General features: G+C 50.2%; 1 protein-coding gene across 1 annotated transcript in view; it reads left to right on the top strand.

Moving 5' to 3' along the window:
- The first annotated feature begins 486 nt into the window (after nucleotides 1-486).
- The window catches only part of LOC116975642 (mucin-5AC-like), a 30318-nt gene continuing 12329 nt past the window's right edge, over nucleotides 487-18475 (top strand). Inside the window, exons 1-5 of the mRNA XM_033024970.1 lie at nucleotides 487-766; nucleotides 7694-7789; nucleotides 14526-14618; nucleotides 16428-16523; nucleotides 17072-17167. Coding sequence (XP_032880861.1) covers nucleotides 514-766; nucleotides 7694-7789; nucleotides 14526-14618; nucleotides 16428-16523; nucleotides 17072-17167 — 634 coding nt within the window. The 5' untranslated portion in view covers nucleotides 487-513. The remainder of the gene's footprint in view (nucleotides 767-7693; nucleotides 7790-14525; nucleotides 14619-16427; nucleotides 16524-17071; nucleotides 17168-18475) is intronic.

Genomic DNA, 18475 nt, shown 5'->3' with positions numbered 1-18475 from the left:
CCCCTCCCCCACCCCGTCACTGTCCCCACCTCACCTGTAGGATGTCCCCTGTCGCAGCTCACCGACCCACTCATCAACCCCACCCCATCCCCTCCCCCACCCCACCCCCACCCCGTCCCCTCCCCCACCCCGTCCCCTCCCCCACCCCGTCCCCTCCCCCACCCCATCCCCCCCCCCTCCCCCACCCCCACCCCGTCCCCTCCCCCACCCCGTCCCCTCCCCCACCACGTCCCCTCCCCTCCCCCACCCCGTAACTGTCCCCACCTCACCTGTAGGATGTCCCCTGTCCCAGCTCACCGACCCACTCATTACCCCCACCCCGTCCCCTCCCCCACCCCAGTATCTGGTCATGGGAGGGAGATGTGGAGCGAGTGGACAAGAGGGGGAGAGGGGTGAAGGAGCAGTGGGGGGAAAGTTGGGGTCTAGGATGGGGACAGAGGGAGCGGGGAGTTTACAATGAAATGAGGGCAATGAGACGGAAGGTGTGTGTGGAGTAACGGCTGGAATGATGGAATGGAGGGAGAGGGGAGCGGAGCAGAGTGGTGCAGGAGAGGGCTGGACAATTGGGGTCACCAGACACTGTTGTCACCGTGTACATCAGTCTCCTTCCATCCCGCAGAGCTGCTGGATTATTTCCCCACTACACCCACTGTCTGTCCACACTTTATTACAGATCCACACTCCGTACCAACTGGGGAACCCCAGGAAACAACAGCCCAACCCCAGGAGGATTTGTCCACCTTCCCAGAACCAGGTACAAGCTCAGGTATCGATGGAGGGAGGGGTCGTTGGGACAGTGGGGGGAGAGTAGGGGAGGGTGACTCGGGAACATGAGGTTGGGGTGGGAGAAGGTTTGAAGTGGGGGGAGGAGAGAGCGGGGCGGAGAGGCAGGAGAGAGTGCAGGGTGGGGGAGGGGTGGGGGAGGTGAGAGTGTGGGGTGGGGGAGGTGAGAGTGTGGGGTGGGGGAGGTGAGAGTGTGGGGTGGGGGAGGTGAGAGGGTGGGGTGGGGGAGGTGAGGGGTGGGGTGGGGGTGGAGAGCACGGGGCAAGGGGAGGTGAGAGGGTGGGGTGGGGGAGGTGAGGGGTGGGGTGGGGACAGGAGGGAGTGAGAGATAGGGGTGGGGTCAGTGTGACACGGGGGGAGGTGAGGTGTGGAGGGAGGAGAGAGTCGAGGAGGAACAAGGAAGCGTGGCTGGACCATATTTGAGGAGTGTGTAATGTTCAAGGCAAGATGTGTGACCTGTGAGACGTGGTGTGTGTTGGTGTTAGCACCGACTGCTGACTCTTCGTATCCACAGCCCACTTCCCTCCTGATCAGCCATTTTGTGCGTTTTTACTTTCTCACCCTCCGTGCCCCCCCCCCCCCCCTTCCCCAAGATCCATCGCCAGACACAACTCAGGAACCCCAGGGAGCAACGAGTGGAGACTGTGGTCAGGGTTTGACCGGTGACCCAGCAGGGTCTGCAAGCTATCAGTGGTGGGGAGTATGACACACAGAACAGGACAGCACAGGGACAGGCCATTTGGCCCCACAATATCCACGCATGATGCCAAGTTAAACTGGCCTCTGGATACACATATCACTCCAGTTCCTGCGTTACCATGTGCCGAACCAAAAGCAACTGGAACATAGTGGAACATAGAACAGTGGAGCACAGGAACAGGCCCATGTGACCACAATGTACATGTCTAACATATTGCCAAGCTGAACTATGTGTGGAACCAAAATATTATTAAACGTCACTGTCAAGAGACAGCGCCGTGGGGGAGGAGTGAGCACGGGGGGGGGGGGGGGGTGGAGTGAGCACGGGGGGGGTGAAAGTCCCTGTAGGATGTCCCCTGTCCCAGCTCACCGACCCACTCATTACTCCCTAAGAGAGAGTCGAGGATGAACAAGGAAGTGTGGCGTGGAACGTGTTTGAGGAGTGGATAATGTTAAAGGGGAGATGTGTGACCTAGAGTCATAGAGTGATACAGTGTGGAAACAGGCCCTTCAGCCCAACTTGCCCACACCGGCCAACATGTCCCAGCTACACTAGTCCCACCTGCCAGCGTTTGGTCCATATCCCTCCAAACCCGTCCTAACCATATACCTGTCTGTTTCATAAATGTTGGGATAGTCCCTGCCTCAACTACCTCCTCTGGCAGCTTGATCTCCTTTAAACTTTGCTCCTCCCTCATTAAAACCATTCTCCCTTGTCTTTGACATTTCCATCGTGGGGAAACCATTCTGAACGGCTACTCTGTCTCTGCCTCATAACTGTATTTACTTCCGTCTGGTCTACACTCGCCCTCAACGACCCAGAGAAAACCAGATTTGTCCAACCTCTCCTCATAGCTTACATGCTCTAATCCAGGCAGCATTCTGGTAAATCCCGTCTGTGTCCTCTCGGTGGCCTCCATATCCTTCCTAGAATGGTAACGAATCCTCCAAATACAGCCTCATCAAAGCTCCATATAACTGCAACATAACATCCCGACTCTTATACTCACTGCCCCAAGTGATGAAGGCAAACATACCATATGCCTCCTTTATCAATGCATCTTCTTGTGTTGCCACGTTAAGGTTGTTACTGACTTACAACCTCTATATCTATGCTCTTATTGACATTAATGCTATATTTACCCCTTATATTTGACCTCCCAAAGTGCAGAACCTCACACATGCTTAGATTAAAGTCCACTTGTGCTTTCTGCGCATATTTCTGTAGCTAATCTACTGTATACTTTAACAGCCTTCCTCAACTCCACCAATGTTGTTTGGGGAAATCAAACGAGGGAGGGGGCGTCGCAGTGACTGGTAGGGGCCTGGGAAGTGTTATAGACCAGTGTGATCTAGGGGTGCAGGTACATAGTACTCTGAAAGTGGTGTCGCAGGTAGATAGGGTGGGCAACAGGGCTTTTAGTTCAGTGACCTTCATCAGTCAAGTTATTGAGTATAAACATTTAGATATTCCTTTGCAAGTTGTACAAGATGTTGGTGAGGCCACACTTGGAGCATCATATCCAGTTATGGTCACCCTGTTCTAGGGCGGACATCACGAAGCTGGAAAGAGTGAAGAGAGAATTTACAGGGCTCAAGGGCCTGAGCTATAGGGAGTTGATTGGGCAAGCTATGACTATTGCTTAGAACGCAGGAGTTTAATGGGTATTCTTATTGAGGTGTTTAATCTTGATAGGAAGTGATAAGTTCAATGCTCATAGTCTTTCAGCCAGAAAACTGCCATCAGAGGATGGTGGGTAATGGAATGAGCTGTTAGAGATGGTCAATGAGGCAGGTACAATAACAACATTTATACGCCACATGAACAGGTACATGGACAAGAAAGATTTAGACTGATATGAGCTAAAGAGGGGCAAATGGGAGACATTTAGATGCGTTGAGATGGACAAGTTGGGCAGCTGGGTATGGTTACGTGCTCTGTGATCTATGGTTCTGTGGTCAGTCGTTCACCCCAACTCAGAGTGGAGGAGTCAGTGGAGTGAGACATGTTTCGGAAGGAGAGTGGGTGAAGAGAGACTGGATGATGCTTCCAGTCCGTTAAGGGCCTGTCCCACTTGCATGTGATTACATGCGTTTGGCACGACCAGGTGACGTTTCAGGTTGAGGCCCTTCTTCAGACTTCACCCTTGGATTGAGGATGGTTGAGGAAACCACTGTAGAAATGCTGCCTACCCACTGAGTTACTCCAGCACTTTGTGTCTTTCTTTGTAAAGCAGCTGCTGCAGTTCCGTGTGCCTCCATATGGGTTTAATCGGCAAGGGAGATTAAGTGGTTTGTGGGGTGGGTTGCAGGCTTCAAGGAAGGGTTATAACTTGGGGTTGTGAGCAGGGGTGGGTTTTCTCTGAGGATCAGACCAGGGCGGAGCAACAGCCGATGGGTTATGGGCACTAAGGAGGCAAAATGGTGCAAAGAATGAGAAATGTAAGATCAGTGGGAGAGGTAATGAGTTGTGGTAGTTTAGGTTTATTGTTGTCACATGTGGTGAGGGACAGTGGAAAGCTGTTGTGTCCGTGTAATCCATTCACATCAGATAACACTAAACATGCAGACAATTAACCCATACACCAGTACAGAAGGTTGAACAAAGAGAAATGTACCAGAGAGCAGACTATAGCTCTCAGCATTATACCACAACAGTTCCAATGAAAAGCCACGTGTCTGTAGTGAGGTAGGTTGGAGTATCGGACCGTGCTCTAGAAAATGGAAGGACCATGCAGAATCCTGATGACAGAGGGGAAGAAGCTGTTTCTGAGTCTGGTGGTGCGTGCTTTCAGGCTTCTGTAACTTCTGGCCTGACGGGTGTGGGGAAAAGAAGGAATGACCGGCATGGGAAAGGCCCATGATTATTTTGGCTATTTTCCTCGTGTAATGGGCAGTGTAGATGGAGTCAATGTTGGGATATCTGGTCTGTGTGACGGACTGGGCTGCATCCACAACTTGCTTCAATTTATTGTGCTATTGGGCAGAGCTGTTCACAAACCAAGCTGTGACTGTAACCCCACAGTATGATACCTATGGTGCATCTGTAGACGTGTGTAAAACACAATGGAGAAAAGACAAATCTCCTCAGACTCCTGAGGAAGTGAAGACATTGATGTGGGTTTTTGGACATTTGCTTCCATGTTGTTGGTCCACGACAAATTGTTGGTCATATTTTTGGTTTGGAACTTGAAACTCTCACACATTTCTGGAGGAGTGGGTGTGCGGGAGAGTGCGGGCTCGCTGGAGAGGGGGAAGGAGAATGATGGGGAAGAGGTGAAGGAGAGGAGATGGGCAGAATGATATGAAGGCAGAGAGACTGATGGAGAGCAATGAGTAATGCTGAGGGAAGCAGAGCAATGACACAGGAGAGGGCTGGACAGCCGTTGTGTTCACCAGAGATCTTCAAGATGGCGGCGCTGGCTTAACAGCTGCGGCCCACCTGCAGTCCGTCTGTTTTTTTTTATTTCGTTTTGTTCTTTGTCATGTCTTAGTTAATTTTGTTTTATTAAGTTGTGTATGTGTGTGGGTGGGGTGGGAGAAACATGCTTTGGTCTCTTCCTTCGGGGGATGCGACTTTTTCTTCGGTCGTATTCCCCGTCTCCGTCTGCGCTGAGGCCTAATGGCGGAGCTGGCGGCACCGAAGCTGTAGCAGCAACAGCAGCGGCAGCGGTGACCCGGCTCGGCCCTGGAGCGGTGGCGGCGGCAGCAGCGGCAGCGGAGACCCGGCTCGGCCCTGGAGCGGTGGTGGCGGCAGCAGCGGCAGCGGAGACCTGACTCGGCACCGAAGCTGTGGCGGCGGCAGCGGCAGCAGCGGGGACCCGGCTCGGCCCTGGAGCTGTGGCGGCGGCAGCGGCGGCGGAGGAGACCCGGCTCGGCACCGGGGCTGTGGCGGCGGCGGCGGCAGCGGCGGAGGCCCGGCTCGGCCCTGGAGTTGTAGCGGGGGCGGCGGCAGCAGCGGAGACCCGGCTCGGCACCGAAGCTGTGGCGGCGGCAGCGGCAGCGGCGGCGGCGGAGACCCGACTCGGCCCTGGAGTTGTGGCGGAGGCAGCAACAGCAGCGGAGTTTGAACCGTCGCCTCGGCGCAGAGGGAGAACAAAGGGGGAAGAGACAGAGACTTTAAGATTTTTGCCTTCCACCACAGTGAGGAGGTGTTTGGTGAACTCACTGTGGTGGATGTTAAATTTGTGTTGATTGTGTGTTTTTGCCATTTTTAAATTATATGTATGACTGCAGGGAAACAAAATTTCGTTCAGACCGAAAGGTCTGAATGACAATAAACCGAATCTAATCTAATCTAATCTAAGATTGGCGATGCCGTGTACTTCAGTCTCCATCCATCCCGCAGAGCTGCGGGATTATTTCCCCACTACACCCACTGTCTGTCCACACTTTATTACAGATCCACACTCCGTACCAACTGGGGAACCCCAGGAAACAACAGCCCAACCCCAGGAGGATTTGTGCACTGTTCCAGAACTAGACACAAGCTCAGGTATCGATTGAGGGGTCGCGATATAGTGGACAAAGTAGGGGAAGATGACTCGAGCAGAGGGTCTGGAGGGGGACCTGTGGGTGGAGAGTGTTTGGAGTTGGGGGCAGGAGGGGTACTGGATGGGGGAGCTGGCAGGAGAGACTCTGCAAAGAGATGGGCCTGGAATCTGTTGGAGTGAGTGGAATCAGATTCATACAGCATGGAAACAGTGCTAACTTGCCCACTCCAACTGTTAAACCTATTTCCCTCTAAAGCCAACCTGTCTAATCTATCTTCTATCTCTCTATACATAACTAAACCTCTGATCTTGTGCTCTTCCGGTTTGCGGCGTTTTTCAATTTGTGCCAAAACGGTAGGCGATAGCGCTACTATTTTTTGCCAGGTTACTCATTGTTCTCCGGTGCTGCGAGAGCAACAAGTTTCCTTCTGATCGGTGGTAAATTGTAAAAGTTATCGAGGTTTAAAAATCTTGAAAACCGCGCGTGCGTAGTTTCCTTCAGTCGGATCCACGCAGATTGGTCTCTTCTCCTGTCAGTCAATGCCACGGTCAGGATAGCGACGCCCCTTCCTGCCCCACCGGCGGCAGCTTGTCCCGCCTCACTCACAAACTGGTGAGGAGTGGGGAATAGAGGGATCGGAGGGGGTAGGGAGCATAGAGGAGTTATGGAGGGAGGGAGGGAGTGACTGAGGGTCGGGGAAAGGAGAGGGAGGGAGAGTGAGGGAGGGATTGGGGGAGGGGAGGAGGAGAGGGGAAAGAAGAGGGAGGTTGTAGTGGAAGGGGAGGGAGTGCTGGGGATGAGGGGAAATGAGCCATGCCTGCGTAGTTGGGGGCTATAGGTGAGTGGTGCAATATTATGTTGGAGGGACGTGTTGCGTTGGGGAATCGGGTGAGTGGTGGAATATTGCATTGGGCAGCGGATTGCGTTGGGGAATCGGGTGAGTGGTGGAATATTGCATTGGGAAGCGGGTTGCGTTGGGGGACCCGGCCTCCCGTGTGACAGGGACCCACTTAGTATAGTTATTTTTTTAAAGTAGTGATCATACCTGCCTTAACTACCTCCTCCTGCAGCTTGTAACAAATACCTACCACCCTTTGTGTAAAAAAACCCCTCTCCTTAAACCTATTTCCTCAGATTCTGCATTTCCCTACTCTGGGAAAAGGCTGCATTTCCCCGAACTTTTCCTCTCATGAAGTCCTAGTCGGCTCAACATCTACCTTTGGCTCAGGCCCTCGAGTCCTGGCATTTTTGTCTAAAATCTTCTCTGCAACATCAGGAGTTGGGATGTGCCCTGAGTGGAGGAGTTTCAAACAGTGAGGGGTAGCAGGTCTTGGAGAGAGGGATAGGGGGGGCAAGTAGATATATTTGAAATGAGTAAGTATAGAAGAAAGGAATGATGGGTAAGGAGGGATTTGATGACTGACTGACACAGGGCGCGGGGCAGAGAGGGAGAGGAGGGTGGAGGGAGAAAGGGAGAGTGCGAGATCAAATGTAGCTCTGTAGGAGAGAGGGTTGAGTGGGTACATATAAGTGTGGTGAGGACTGTGTTTCAGTAGTGGGCATTGTTGAAGGCCAGGTACATCACCTGTGGGACTTGGTGTGTGTTAACATGGACTGGTGACTCTTCATCTCTGCAGCTGTCTTCTCTCCTGTTCAGCTGTTCAATGTGTTTTTACTCTTTCACCCTCACTGTCCCACCTCTACCCTCTTCTTCCAGATCCACCATCGGACACGAGTCAGGATCCCCAGGAGGCAACGACTGAAGGTTCTGGTCAGGGTTTGACCAGTGACCCAGCAGGGTCTGCAAGCTCAGGTATCATTATATCTCCACGTGGGGTTTAGTTTCGATAAACAGTGAGCTGCCCAGCGAGTACGAGCATGATCCAACACACTAGGGTCAAACATATGACTCTGTAAGGCAGCAACTCCACCGTTGCACCAGCGTGCAATGCAAGAGGGAGTTAAAGTGGTTAGTGGGGTCAGCCGTGTACCACGGTCTGCTTCCATCCTGCAGACCTACTAGATTATTCCCTCCACTACACCCACTGTCTGTCGACACTTTATTACAGATCAAAACTCCGTACCAACATGAGTAGTCGATGGGCCGAATTGCCTCATTCTGTTCCATGACATGACCTCCCAAAGTGCAGGACCTCACACATGCTCAGATTAAAGTCCATTTGTGCCGAAATTCACCCCAACTCAGAGTGGGGGGGTCACGTGGAGTGAGACATGTTTCGGAAGGAGAGTGGGTGAAGAGAGACTGGATGATGCTTCCAGTCCTTTAGTTCCCAAACTCTTTTTCCAGTCTGATGACCTGTTATGGTGTTGCCACACTCCCGTTTCTCTGTTCCATTATTCCAGATCACCAGATGTCCACAGGGAAACAGACCCAGGAATCATCGACTGGAGAATCCACCCAGGAATCTGTCCCAGTGGGAGACAAATCCTCAGGTACCAAGTCCTCTCACACGTTATCGCTTGTCCTCATTAACCCTGCAGCCAGCTTTTGGAGAGGGCAGTAGTTTGTTCAACAGTGGACAATAATCCCCCTTGGATTGATAGACACAAAATGCTGGAATAGCTCAGCGGGTCAGGCAGCATCTCTGGAAAAAAGGAATAGGTGACGTTTCAGGTTGAGGCCCTTCTTCAGACTTCACCCTTGGATTGAGGATGGTTGAGGAAACCACTGTAGAAATGCTGCCTACCCGCTGAGTTACTCCAGCACTTTGTGTCTTTCTTTGTAAAGCAGCTCCTGCAGTTCCGTGTGCCTCCATATGGGTTTAATCGGCAAGGGAGTTTAAGTGGTTAGTGGGGTGGGTTGCAGGCTTCAAGGAAGGGTTATAACTTGGGGTTGTGAGCAGGGGTGGGTTTTCTCTGAGGATCAGACCAGGGCAGAGCAACAGCCGAGGGGTTATGGGCACTAAGGAGGCAAAATGGTGCAAAGAATGAGAAATGTAAGATCAGTGGGAGGGGTAATGAGTTGTGGTAGTTTAGGTTTATTGTTGTCACATGTGGTGAGGTACAGTGGAAAGCTGTTGTGTACGTGTAATCCATTCACATCAGATAACACTAAACATGCAGACAATTAACCCATACACCAGTACAGAAGGTTGAACAAAGAGAAATGTACCTGAGAGCAGACTATAGCTCTCAGCATTGTACCACAACAGTTCCAATGAAAAGCCACGTGTCTGTAGTGAGGTAGGTTGGAGTATCGGACCGTGCTCTAGAAAATGGAAGGACCATGCAGAATCCTGAAGACAGAGGGGAAGAAGCTGTTTCTGAGTCTGGTGGTGCGTGCTTTCAGGCTTCTGTAACTTCTGGCCTGACGGGTGTGGGGAAAAGAAGGAATGACCTGGGTGGGAAAGGCCCATGATTATTTTGGCTATTTTCCTCGTGTAGTGTGCAGTGTAGTTGGAGTGAGTCAATGTTGGGATATCTGGTCTGTGTGACGGACTGGGCTGCATCCACAACTTGCTTCAATTTATTGTGCTATTGGGCAGAGCTGTTCACAAACCAAGCTGTGATGTAACCCCACAGTATGATACCTATGGTGCATCTGTAGACGTGTGTAAGAGACATAGAAACATAGAAACATAGAAATTAGGTGCAGGAGTAGGCCATTCGGCCCTTCGAGCCTGCACCGCCATTCAATATGATCATGGTTGATCATCCACTCAGTATCCCGTACCTGCCTTCTCTCCATACCCTCTGATCCCCTTAGCCACAAGGGCCACATCTAACTCCCTCTTAAATATAGCCAATGAACTGGCCTCGACTACCCTCTGTGGCAGGGAGTTCCAGAGATTCACCACTCTCTGTGTGAAAAAAGTTCTTCTCATCTCGGTTTTAAAGGATTTCCCCCTTATCCTTAAGCTGTGACCCCTTGTCCTGGACTTCCCCAACATCGGGAGCAATCTTCCTGCATCTAGCCTGTCCAACCCCTTAAGAATTTTGTAAGTTTCTATAAGATCCCCTCTCAATCTCCTAAATTCTAGAGAGTATAAACCAAGTCTATCCAGTCTTTCTTCATAAGACAGTCCTGACATCCCAGGAATCAGTCTGGTGAACCTTCTCTGCACTCCCTCTATGGCAATAATGTCCTTCCTCAGATTTGAAGACCAAAACTGTACGCAATACTCCAGGTGTGGTCTCACCAAGACCCTGTACAACTGCAGTAGAACCTCCCTGCTCCTATACTCAAATCCTTTTGCTATGAAAGCTAACATACCATTCGCTTTCTTCACTGCCTGCTGCACCTGCATGCCCACTTTCAATGACTGGTGTACCATGACACCCAGGTCTCGCTGCATCTCCCCTTTTCCTAGATGCCACCATTTAGATAATAGTCTGCTTTCCTGTTTTTGCCACCAAAATGGATAACCTCACATTTATCCACATTATACTGCATCTGCCAAACATTTGCCCACTCACCCAGCCTATCCAAGTCACCTTGCAGTCTCCTAGCATCCTCCTCACAGCTAACACTGCCCCCCAGCTTAGTGTCATCCGCAAACTTGGAGATATTGCCTTCAATTCCCTCATCCAGATCATTAATATATATTGTAAATAGCTGGGGTCCCAGCACTGAGCCTTGCGGTACCCCACTAGTCACTGCCTGCCATTGTGAAAAGGACCCGTTTACTCCTACTCTTTGCTTCCTGCTTGCCAGCCAGTTCTCTATCCACATCAATACTGAACCCCCAATGCCGTGTGCTTTAAGTTTGTAAACTAATCTCTTATGTGGGACCTAGTCGAAAGCCTTCTGGAAGTCCAGATACACCACATACCACTGGTTCTCCCCTATCCACGCTACTAGTTACATCCTCGAAAAATTCTATAAGATTCGTCAAACATGATTTACCTTTTGTAAATCCATGCTGACTTTGTCCAATGATTTCACCACTTTCCAAATGTGCTGCTATCCCATCTTTAATAACTGACTCTAGCAGTTTCCCCACTACCGATGTTAGACTAACTGGTCTGTAATTCCCCGTTTTCTCTCTCCCTCCCTTCTTAAAAAGTGGGGTTACGTTTGCTACCCGCCAATCCTCAGGAACTACTCCAGAATCTAAAGAGTTTTGAAAGATTATTACTAATGCATCCACTATTTCTGGAGCTACTTCCTTAAGTACTCTGGGATGCAGCCTATCTGGCCCTGGGGATTTATCGGCCTTTAATCCATTTAATTTACCCAACACCACTTCCCGGCTAACCTGGATTTCACTCAATTCCTCCAACTCCTTTGACCCGCGGTCCCCTGCTATTTCCGGCAGAATATTTATGTCTTCCTTAGTGAAGACGGAACCAAAGTAGTTATTCAATTGGTCCGCCATATCCTTGTTCCCTATGATCAATTCACCTGTTTCTGACTGCAAGGGACCTACATTTGTTTTAACTAATCTCTTTCTTTTCACATATCTATAAAACCTTTTGCTAATCTCTGGCTAATTTGTACGCATCATCCTTCGCTTTGATACTATCCCTGATTTCCCTTGTTATCCATGGATGCACTACCATCCCTGATTTATTCTTTTGCCAAACTGGGATGAACAATTTTTGTAGTTCATCCATGCAGTCTTTAAATGTCTTCCATTGCATATCCACCGTCAACCCTTTTAGAATTAATTGCCAGTCAATCTTGGCCAATTCACGTCTCATACCCTCAAAGTTACCTTTCTTTAAGTTCAGAACCATTGTTTCTGAATAAACAATGTCACTCTCCATCCTAATGAAGAACTCAACCATATTATGGTCACTCTTGCCCAAGGGGGCACGTACAACAAGACTGCTAACTAACCCTTCCTCATTACTCAATACCCAGTCTAAAATAGCCTGCTCTCTCGTTGGTTCCTCTACATGTTGATTTAGATAACTATCCCGCATACATTCCAAAAAATCCTCTTCCTCAGCACCCCTGCCAATTTGATTCACCCAATCTATATGTAGATTGAAGTCACCCATTATAACGGTTTTGCCTTTGTCGCACGCATTTCTAATTTCCTGTTTGATACCATCTCCAACTTCACTACTACTGTTAGGTGGCCTGTACACAACACCCACCAGCGTTTTCTGCCCCTTAGTGTTTCGCAGCTCTACCCATACCGATTCCACATCCTGCAAACTAATGTCATTCCTTTCCATTGCGTTAATCTCCTCTCTAATCAGCAACGCTACCCCACCTCCTTTTCCTTTCTCTCTATCCCTCCTGAATATTGAATATCCCTGGATGTTCAGCTCCCAGCCTTGGTCACCCTGGAGCCATGTCTCCGTGATCCCAACTATATCATAGTCATTAATAGCTATCTGCACATTCAACTCATCCACCTTATTACGAATGCTCCTTGCATTGAGACACAAAGCCTTCAAGCTTGTTTTTACAACACTCTTACCCCTTATACAGTTTTGTTGAAAAGTGGCCCTTTTTGATTTTTGCCCTGGATTTTCCGGCCTGCCACTTTTACTTTTCACCTTGCTACCTATTGCTTCTACCCTCATTTTACACCCCTCTGTCTCTACGCTCACACATTTAAGAAACCCTTTCCCTTTAACTCCATCCTCCACTAGCCCATTCGACACCCCACCCCCCTTATTCAGTTTAAAACCACCCGTGTAGCAGTGGCAAACCTGCCTGCCAGAATGCTGGTCCCACACCTGTTAAGATGCAATCCGTCCCTTTTGTACAGTTCCCCCTTACCCCAAAACAGATCCCAGTGATCTAAGAATCTAAATCCGTGCCCCGTGCACCAGTTCCTCAGCCACACGTTCAGGTCCCGTATCTCCCTGTTCCTGCTCTCGCCAGCACGAGGAACTGGAAGCAAACCGGAGATAACAACCCTGGAGGTCCTGCTTTTCAGCATTTTTCCGAGCTCTCTAAAGTCACGCTGCAGAATATTCATCCCCTTCTTTCCGACATCGTTTGTGCCGACATGCACTACCACTTCCGGATGTTCACCTTCGCCCTTGAGGATTTTCTGCACTCTGTCCGTGACATCCTGGATCCTGGCACCAGGAAGGCAGCACACCATCCTCGCATCCCGTCTGTTGCCGCAGAAACCCCTGTCCGTACCTCTCACAATGGAGTCTCCTACTACAATGGCGTTGCCTGCCTTAGGCCTTTTTGGTTTTGGCTCAACAGCCCTATTCGCATCACAAGCCAGTCCGCCGCCCAGTGTAAACACCTCTTCTGTCCTGACAGCTTCTAAGTGGGTGAACCTGTTCACAAGAGTTACAACACCCGGGGATGTTGGCATTCCATGCTTCCCTCCCGTTCTCACTGTCTCCCACCTTCTCTCTTCCAGTACCTTAGGTGTAACAATCGTACTGTAAGACTTGTCGAGGAACGACTCCGTTTCTCGGACGAACCGGAGGTCATCCACTTGCTTCTCCAGTTCCCCAACACGGCCCTTCAGGAGCTCTACCTGGATGCACTTTTCGCATTTGTAGCAGCCAGAGGCACCAGCGGTGTCCTTGACCTCCCACATACTGCAAGCATCACACTGAATCAGCTTGCCTGACATCTCCTTCTTTCGTCTCTCCCTCTGCAGTGTTTTGCGTACTCCTCTCCTCAGCCTCCTCTCTGAAGACTCTCGAGCCAAAGACTCACACTTTACTCACAGGGCACTTCCCTCGCAAGGCTGCTCACTCACTGCCGCTCGCTAAGAGCAGTCTTGCTTAAATTGACTGATAAATCGCCTGATTTACCAATTTGCAAACCAAATTCCTCAGATTTCAACTGTTTTCCCAGCACTGACTCACTTCTCTCCTCCCACTTGGGCTAGAGCCAATCAGTCGTATCTCTTGCTTAGCTCCTGCTGCTGTTGTTGCTCCCAAAGCTACAGCAGTTCTGAGTCAAGTCTGCCTGTCCTTGACCTGTGCTTAAACTGTTTTCACTTCTCTCCTCCCACTTGGGCTAGAGCCAATCAGTCGTATCTCTTGCTTAGCTCCTGCTGCTGTTGTTGCTCCCAAAGCTACAGCAGTTCTGAGTCAAGTCTGCCTGCCCTTGACCTGTACTTAAACTGTTTTCACTTCTCTCCTCCCACTTGGGCTAGAGCCAATCAGTCGTATCTCTTGCTAAACTCCTGCTGCTGTTGTTGCTCCCAAAGCTACAGCAGACATTGGAGAAAAGTCAAATCTCCTCAGACTCCTGAGGAAGTGAAGACATTGATGTGGGTTTTTGGACTTTGCTTCCATGCTGTTGGTCCACGACAAATTGTTGGTCATATTTTTGGTTAGGAACTTGAAACTCTCACACATTTCTGGAGGAGTGGGTGTGCGGGAGAGTGTGGGCTCGCTGGAGAGGGGGAAGGAGAATGATGGGGAAGAGGTGAAGGAGAGGAGATGGGCAGAATGATATGAAGGCAGAGAGACTGATGGAGAGCAATGAGTAATGCTGAGGGGAGCAGAGCAATGACACAGGAGAGGGCTGGACAGCCGTTGTGTTCACCAGAGACTGGCGATGCCGTGTACTTCAGTCTCCATCCATCCCGCACAGCTGCAGGATTATTTCCCCACTACACCCACTGTCTGTCCACACTTTATTACAGATCCACACTCCGTACCAACTGGGGAACCCCAGGAAACAACAGCCCAACCCCAGGAGGATTTGTCCACTGTTCCAGAACTAGACACAAGCTCAGGTATCGATGGAGGGGTCGTGATACAGTGGACAAAGTAGGGGAAGGTGACTCGAGCAGAGGGTCTGAGGGGGAGCTGTGGGTGTAGAGTGTTTGGAGTTGGGGGCAGGAGGGGTACTGGATGGGGGAGCTGGCAGGAGAGACTCTGCAAAGAGATGGGCCTGGAATCTGTTGGAGTGAGTGGAATCAGATTCATACAGTGTGGAAACAGTGCTAACTTGCCCACTCCAACTGTTAAACCTATTTCCCTCAAGCCATCCTGTCTAATCTATCTTCTATCTCTCTATACATAACTAAACCTCTGATCTTGTGCTCTTCCGGTTTGCGGCGTTTTTCAATTTGTGCCAAAACGGTACATGATAGTGCTACTATTTTTTGCCAGGTTACTCATTGTTGTCCGGTGCTGCGAGAGCAACAAGTTTCCTTCTGATCGGTGGTAAATTGTAAAAGTTATCGAGGTTTAAAAATCTTGAAAACCGCGCGTGCGTAGTTTCCTTCAGTCGGATCCACGCAGATTGGTCTCTTCTCCTGTCAGTCAAGGCCACGGTCAGGATAGCAACGCCCCTTCTTGTCCCACCGGCGGCAGCTTGTCCCGCCTCACTCACAAACTGGTGAGGAGTGGGGAATAGAGGGATCGGAGGGGGTAGGGAGCGCAGAGGAGTTATGGAGGGAGGGAGGGAGTGACTGAGGGTCGGGGAAAGGAGAGGGAGGGAGGGATTGGGGGAGGGGAGGAGGAAAGGGGAAAGAAGAGGGGGGGTGTAGAGGAAGGGGAGGGAGTGCTGGGGATGAGGGGAAATGAGCCATGCCTGCGTAGTTGGGGGCTATAGGTGAGTGGTGCAATATTACGTTGGGGGGACGGGTTGCGTTGGGGAATCGGGTGAGTGGTGGAATATTGCATTGGGCAGCGGGATGCGTTGGGGGACCAGGCCTCCCGTGTGACAGGGTCCCACTTAGTCTAGTTATTTTTTAAAAGTAGTGATCGTACCTGCGTTAACTACCTCCTTCTGCAGCTTGTTACAAATACCTACCACCCTTTGTGTAAAAAAAACCCTCTCCTTAAACCTATTTCCTCCGATTCTGCATTTCCCTACTCTGGGAAAAGACTGCATTTCCCCGAACTTTTCCTCTCATGAAGTCCTAGTCGGCTCAACATCTACCTCTGGCTCAGGCCCTCGAGTCCTGGCATTTTTGTCTAAAATCTTCTCTGCAACATCAGGAGTTGGGATGTGCCCTGAGTGGAGGAGTTTCAAACAGTGAGGGGTAGCAGGTCTTGGAGAGAGAGATAGGTGGGCAAGTAGATATATTTGAAATGAGTAAGTATAGAAGAAAGGAATGATGGGTAAGGAGGGAATGGGTGACTGGTGATTGAGGGTGGAGGAGGAAAGAGAGTGGAGAGCTCGAGGAGAATTTATTTGATGACTGACTGACACAGGGGGCGGGGCAGAGAGGGAGAGGAGGGTGGAGGGAGAGAGAGAGGGAGAGATCAAATGCAGCTCTGTAGGAGAGAGGGTTGAGTGGGAACATAGAAGCGTGGTGAGGACTCTGTTTCAGGAGTGGGCATTGTTGAAGGCCAGATACTTCACCTGTGAAGGGTTTCGGCCCGAAACGTCGCCTATTTCCTTCGCTCCATAGATGCTGCTGCACCCGCTGAGTTTCCCCAGCAATTTTGTGTACCATCACCTGTGGGACTTGGTGTGTGTTAACATGGACTGGTGACTCTTCATCTCTGCAGCTGTCTTCTCTCCTGATCAGCTGTTCAATGTGTTTTTACTCTTTCACCCTCACTCTCCCACCTCTACTCTCTTCTTCCAGATCCACCATCGGACACGAGTCAGGATCCCCAGGAGGCAACGACTGAAGGCTCTGGTCAGGGTTTGACCAGTGACCCAGCAGGGTCTGCAAGCTCAGGTATCATTATGTCTTTACGTGGGGTTTAGTTTCGATAAACAGTGAGCTGCCCAGCGAGTACGAGCACGAGCCAACACACTAGGGTCAAACATATGACTCTGTAAGGCAGCAACTCCACCGTTGCACCAGCGTGCAATGCAAGAGGGAGTTAAAGTGGTTAGTGGGGTCAGCCGTGTACCACGGTGTCCTTCCATCCTGCAGACCTACTAGATTATTCCCTCCACTACACCCACTGTCTGTCCACACTTTATTACAGATCCACACTCCGTACCAACATGAGTAGTCGATGGGCCGAATTGCCTCATTCTGTTCCATGACATGACCTCCCAAAGTGCAGAACCTCACACATGCTCAGATTAAAGTCCATTTGTGCAGAAATTCTCCCCAGTGAGTGGGGGGGTCACGTGGAGTGAGACATGTTTCGGAAGGAGAGTGGGTGAAGAGAGACTGGATGATGCTTCCAGTCCTTTAGTTCCCAAACTCTTTTTCCAGTCTGATGACCTGTTGTGGTGTTGCCACATTCCCGTTTCTCTGTTCCATTATTCCAGATCACCAGATGTCCACAGGGAAACAGACCCAGGAATCATCGACTGGAGAATCCACCCAGGAACCATCTTCTGTCCCAGTGGGAGACACATCCTCAGGTACCAAGTCCTCTCACACGTTATCGCTTGTCCTCATTAACCCTGCAGCCAGCTTTTGGAGAGGGCAGTAGTTTGTTCAACAGTGGACAATAATCCCCCTTGGATTGATAGACACAAAATGCTGGAGTAGCTCAGCGGGTCAGGCAGCATCTCTGGAAAAAAGGAATAGGTGACGTTTCAGGTTGAGGCCCTTCTTCAGACTTCACCCTTGGATTGAGGATGGTTGAGGAAACCACTGTAGAAATGCTGCATACCCGCTGAGTTACTCCAGCACTTTGTGTCTTTCTTTGTAAAGCAGCTCCTGCAGTTCCGTGTGCCTCCATATGGGTTTAATCGGCAAGGGAGATTAAGTGGTTAGTGGGGTGGGTTGCAGGCTTCAAGGAAGGGTTATAACTTGGGGTTGTGAGCAGGGGTGGGTTTTCTCTGAGGATCAGACCAGGGCAGAGCAACAGCCGAGGGGTTATGGGCACTAAGGAGGCAAAATGGTGCAAAGAATGAGAAATGTATGATCAGTGGGAGGGGTAATGAGTTGTGGTAGTTTAGGTTTATTGTTGTCACATGTGGTGAGGTACAGTGGAAAGCTGTTGTGTCCGTGTAATCCATTCACATCAGATAACACTAAACATGCAGACAATTAACCCATACACCAGTACAGAAGGTTGAACAAAGTGAAATGTACCTGATGGCAGACTATAGCTCTCAGCATTGTACCACAACAGTTCCAATGAAAAGCCACGTGTCTGTAGTGAGGTAGGTTGGAGTATCGGACCGTGCTCTAGAAAATGGAAGGACCATGCAGAATCCTGATGACAGAGGGGAAGAAGCTGTTTCTGAGTCTGGTGGTGCGTGCTTTCAGGCTTCTGTAACTTCTGGCCTGACGGGTGTGGGGAAAAGAAGGAATGACCGGCATGGGAAAGGCCCATGATTATTTTGGCTATTTTCCTCGTGTAATGGGCAGTGTAGATGGAGTCAATGTTGGGATATCTGGTCTGTGTGACGGACTGGGCTGCATCCACAACTTGCTTCAATTTATTGTGCTATTGGGCAGAGCTGTTCACAAACCAAGCTGTGATGTAACCCCACAGTATGATACCTATGGTGCATCTGTAGACGTGTGTAAGAGACATTGGAGACAAGTCAAATCTCCTCAGACTCCTGAGGAAGTGAAGACATTGATGTGGGTTTTTGGACATTTGCTTCCATGTTGTTGGTCCACGACAAATTGTTGGTCATATTTTTGGTTTGGAACTTGAAACTCTCACACATTTCTGGAGGAGTGGGTGTGCGGGAGAGTGTGGGCTCGCTGGA

This window comes from Amblyraja radiata, chromosome 7 (assembly GCF_010909765.2).
Source record: "Amblyraja radiata isolate CabotCenter1 chromosome 7, sAmbRad1.1.pri, whole genome shotgun sequence".
Taxonomy (NCBI): Eukaryota; Metazoa; Chordata; class Chondrichthyes; order Rajiformes; family Rajidae; genus Amblyraja; species Amblyraja radiata.
This window is presented reverse-complemented; position numbering and strand designations above follow the sequence as displayed.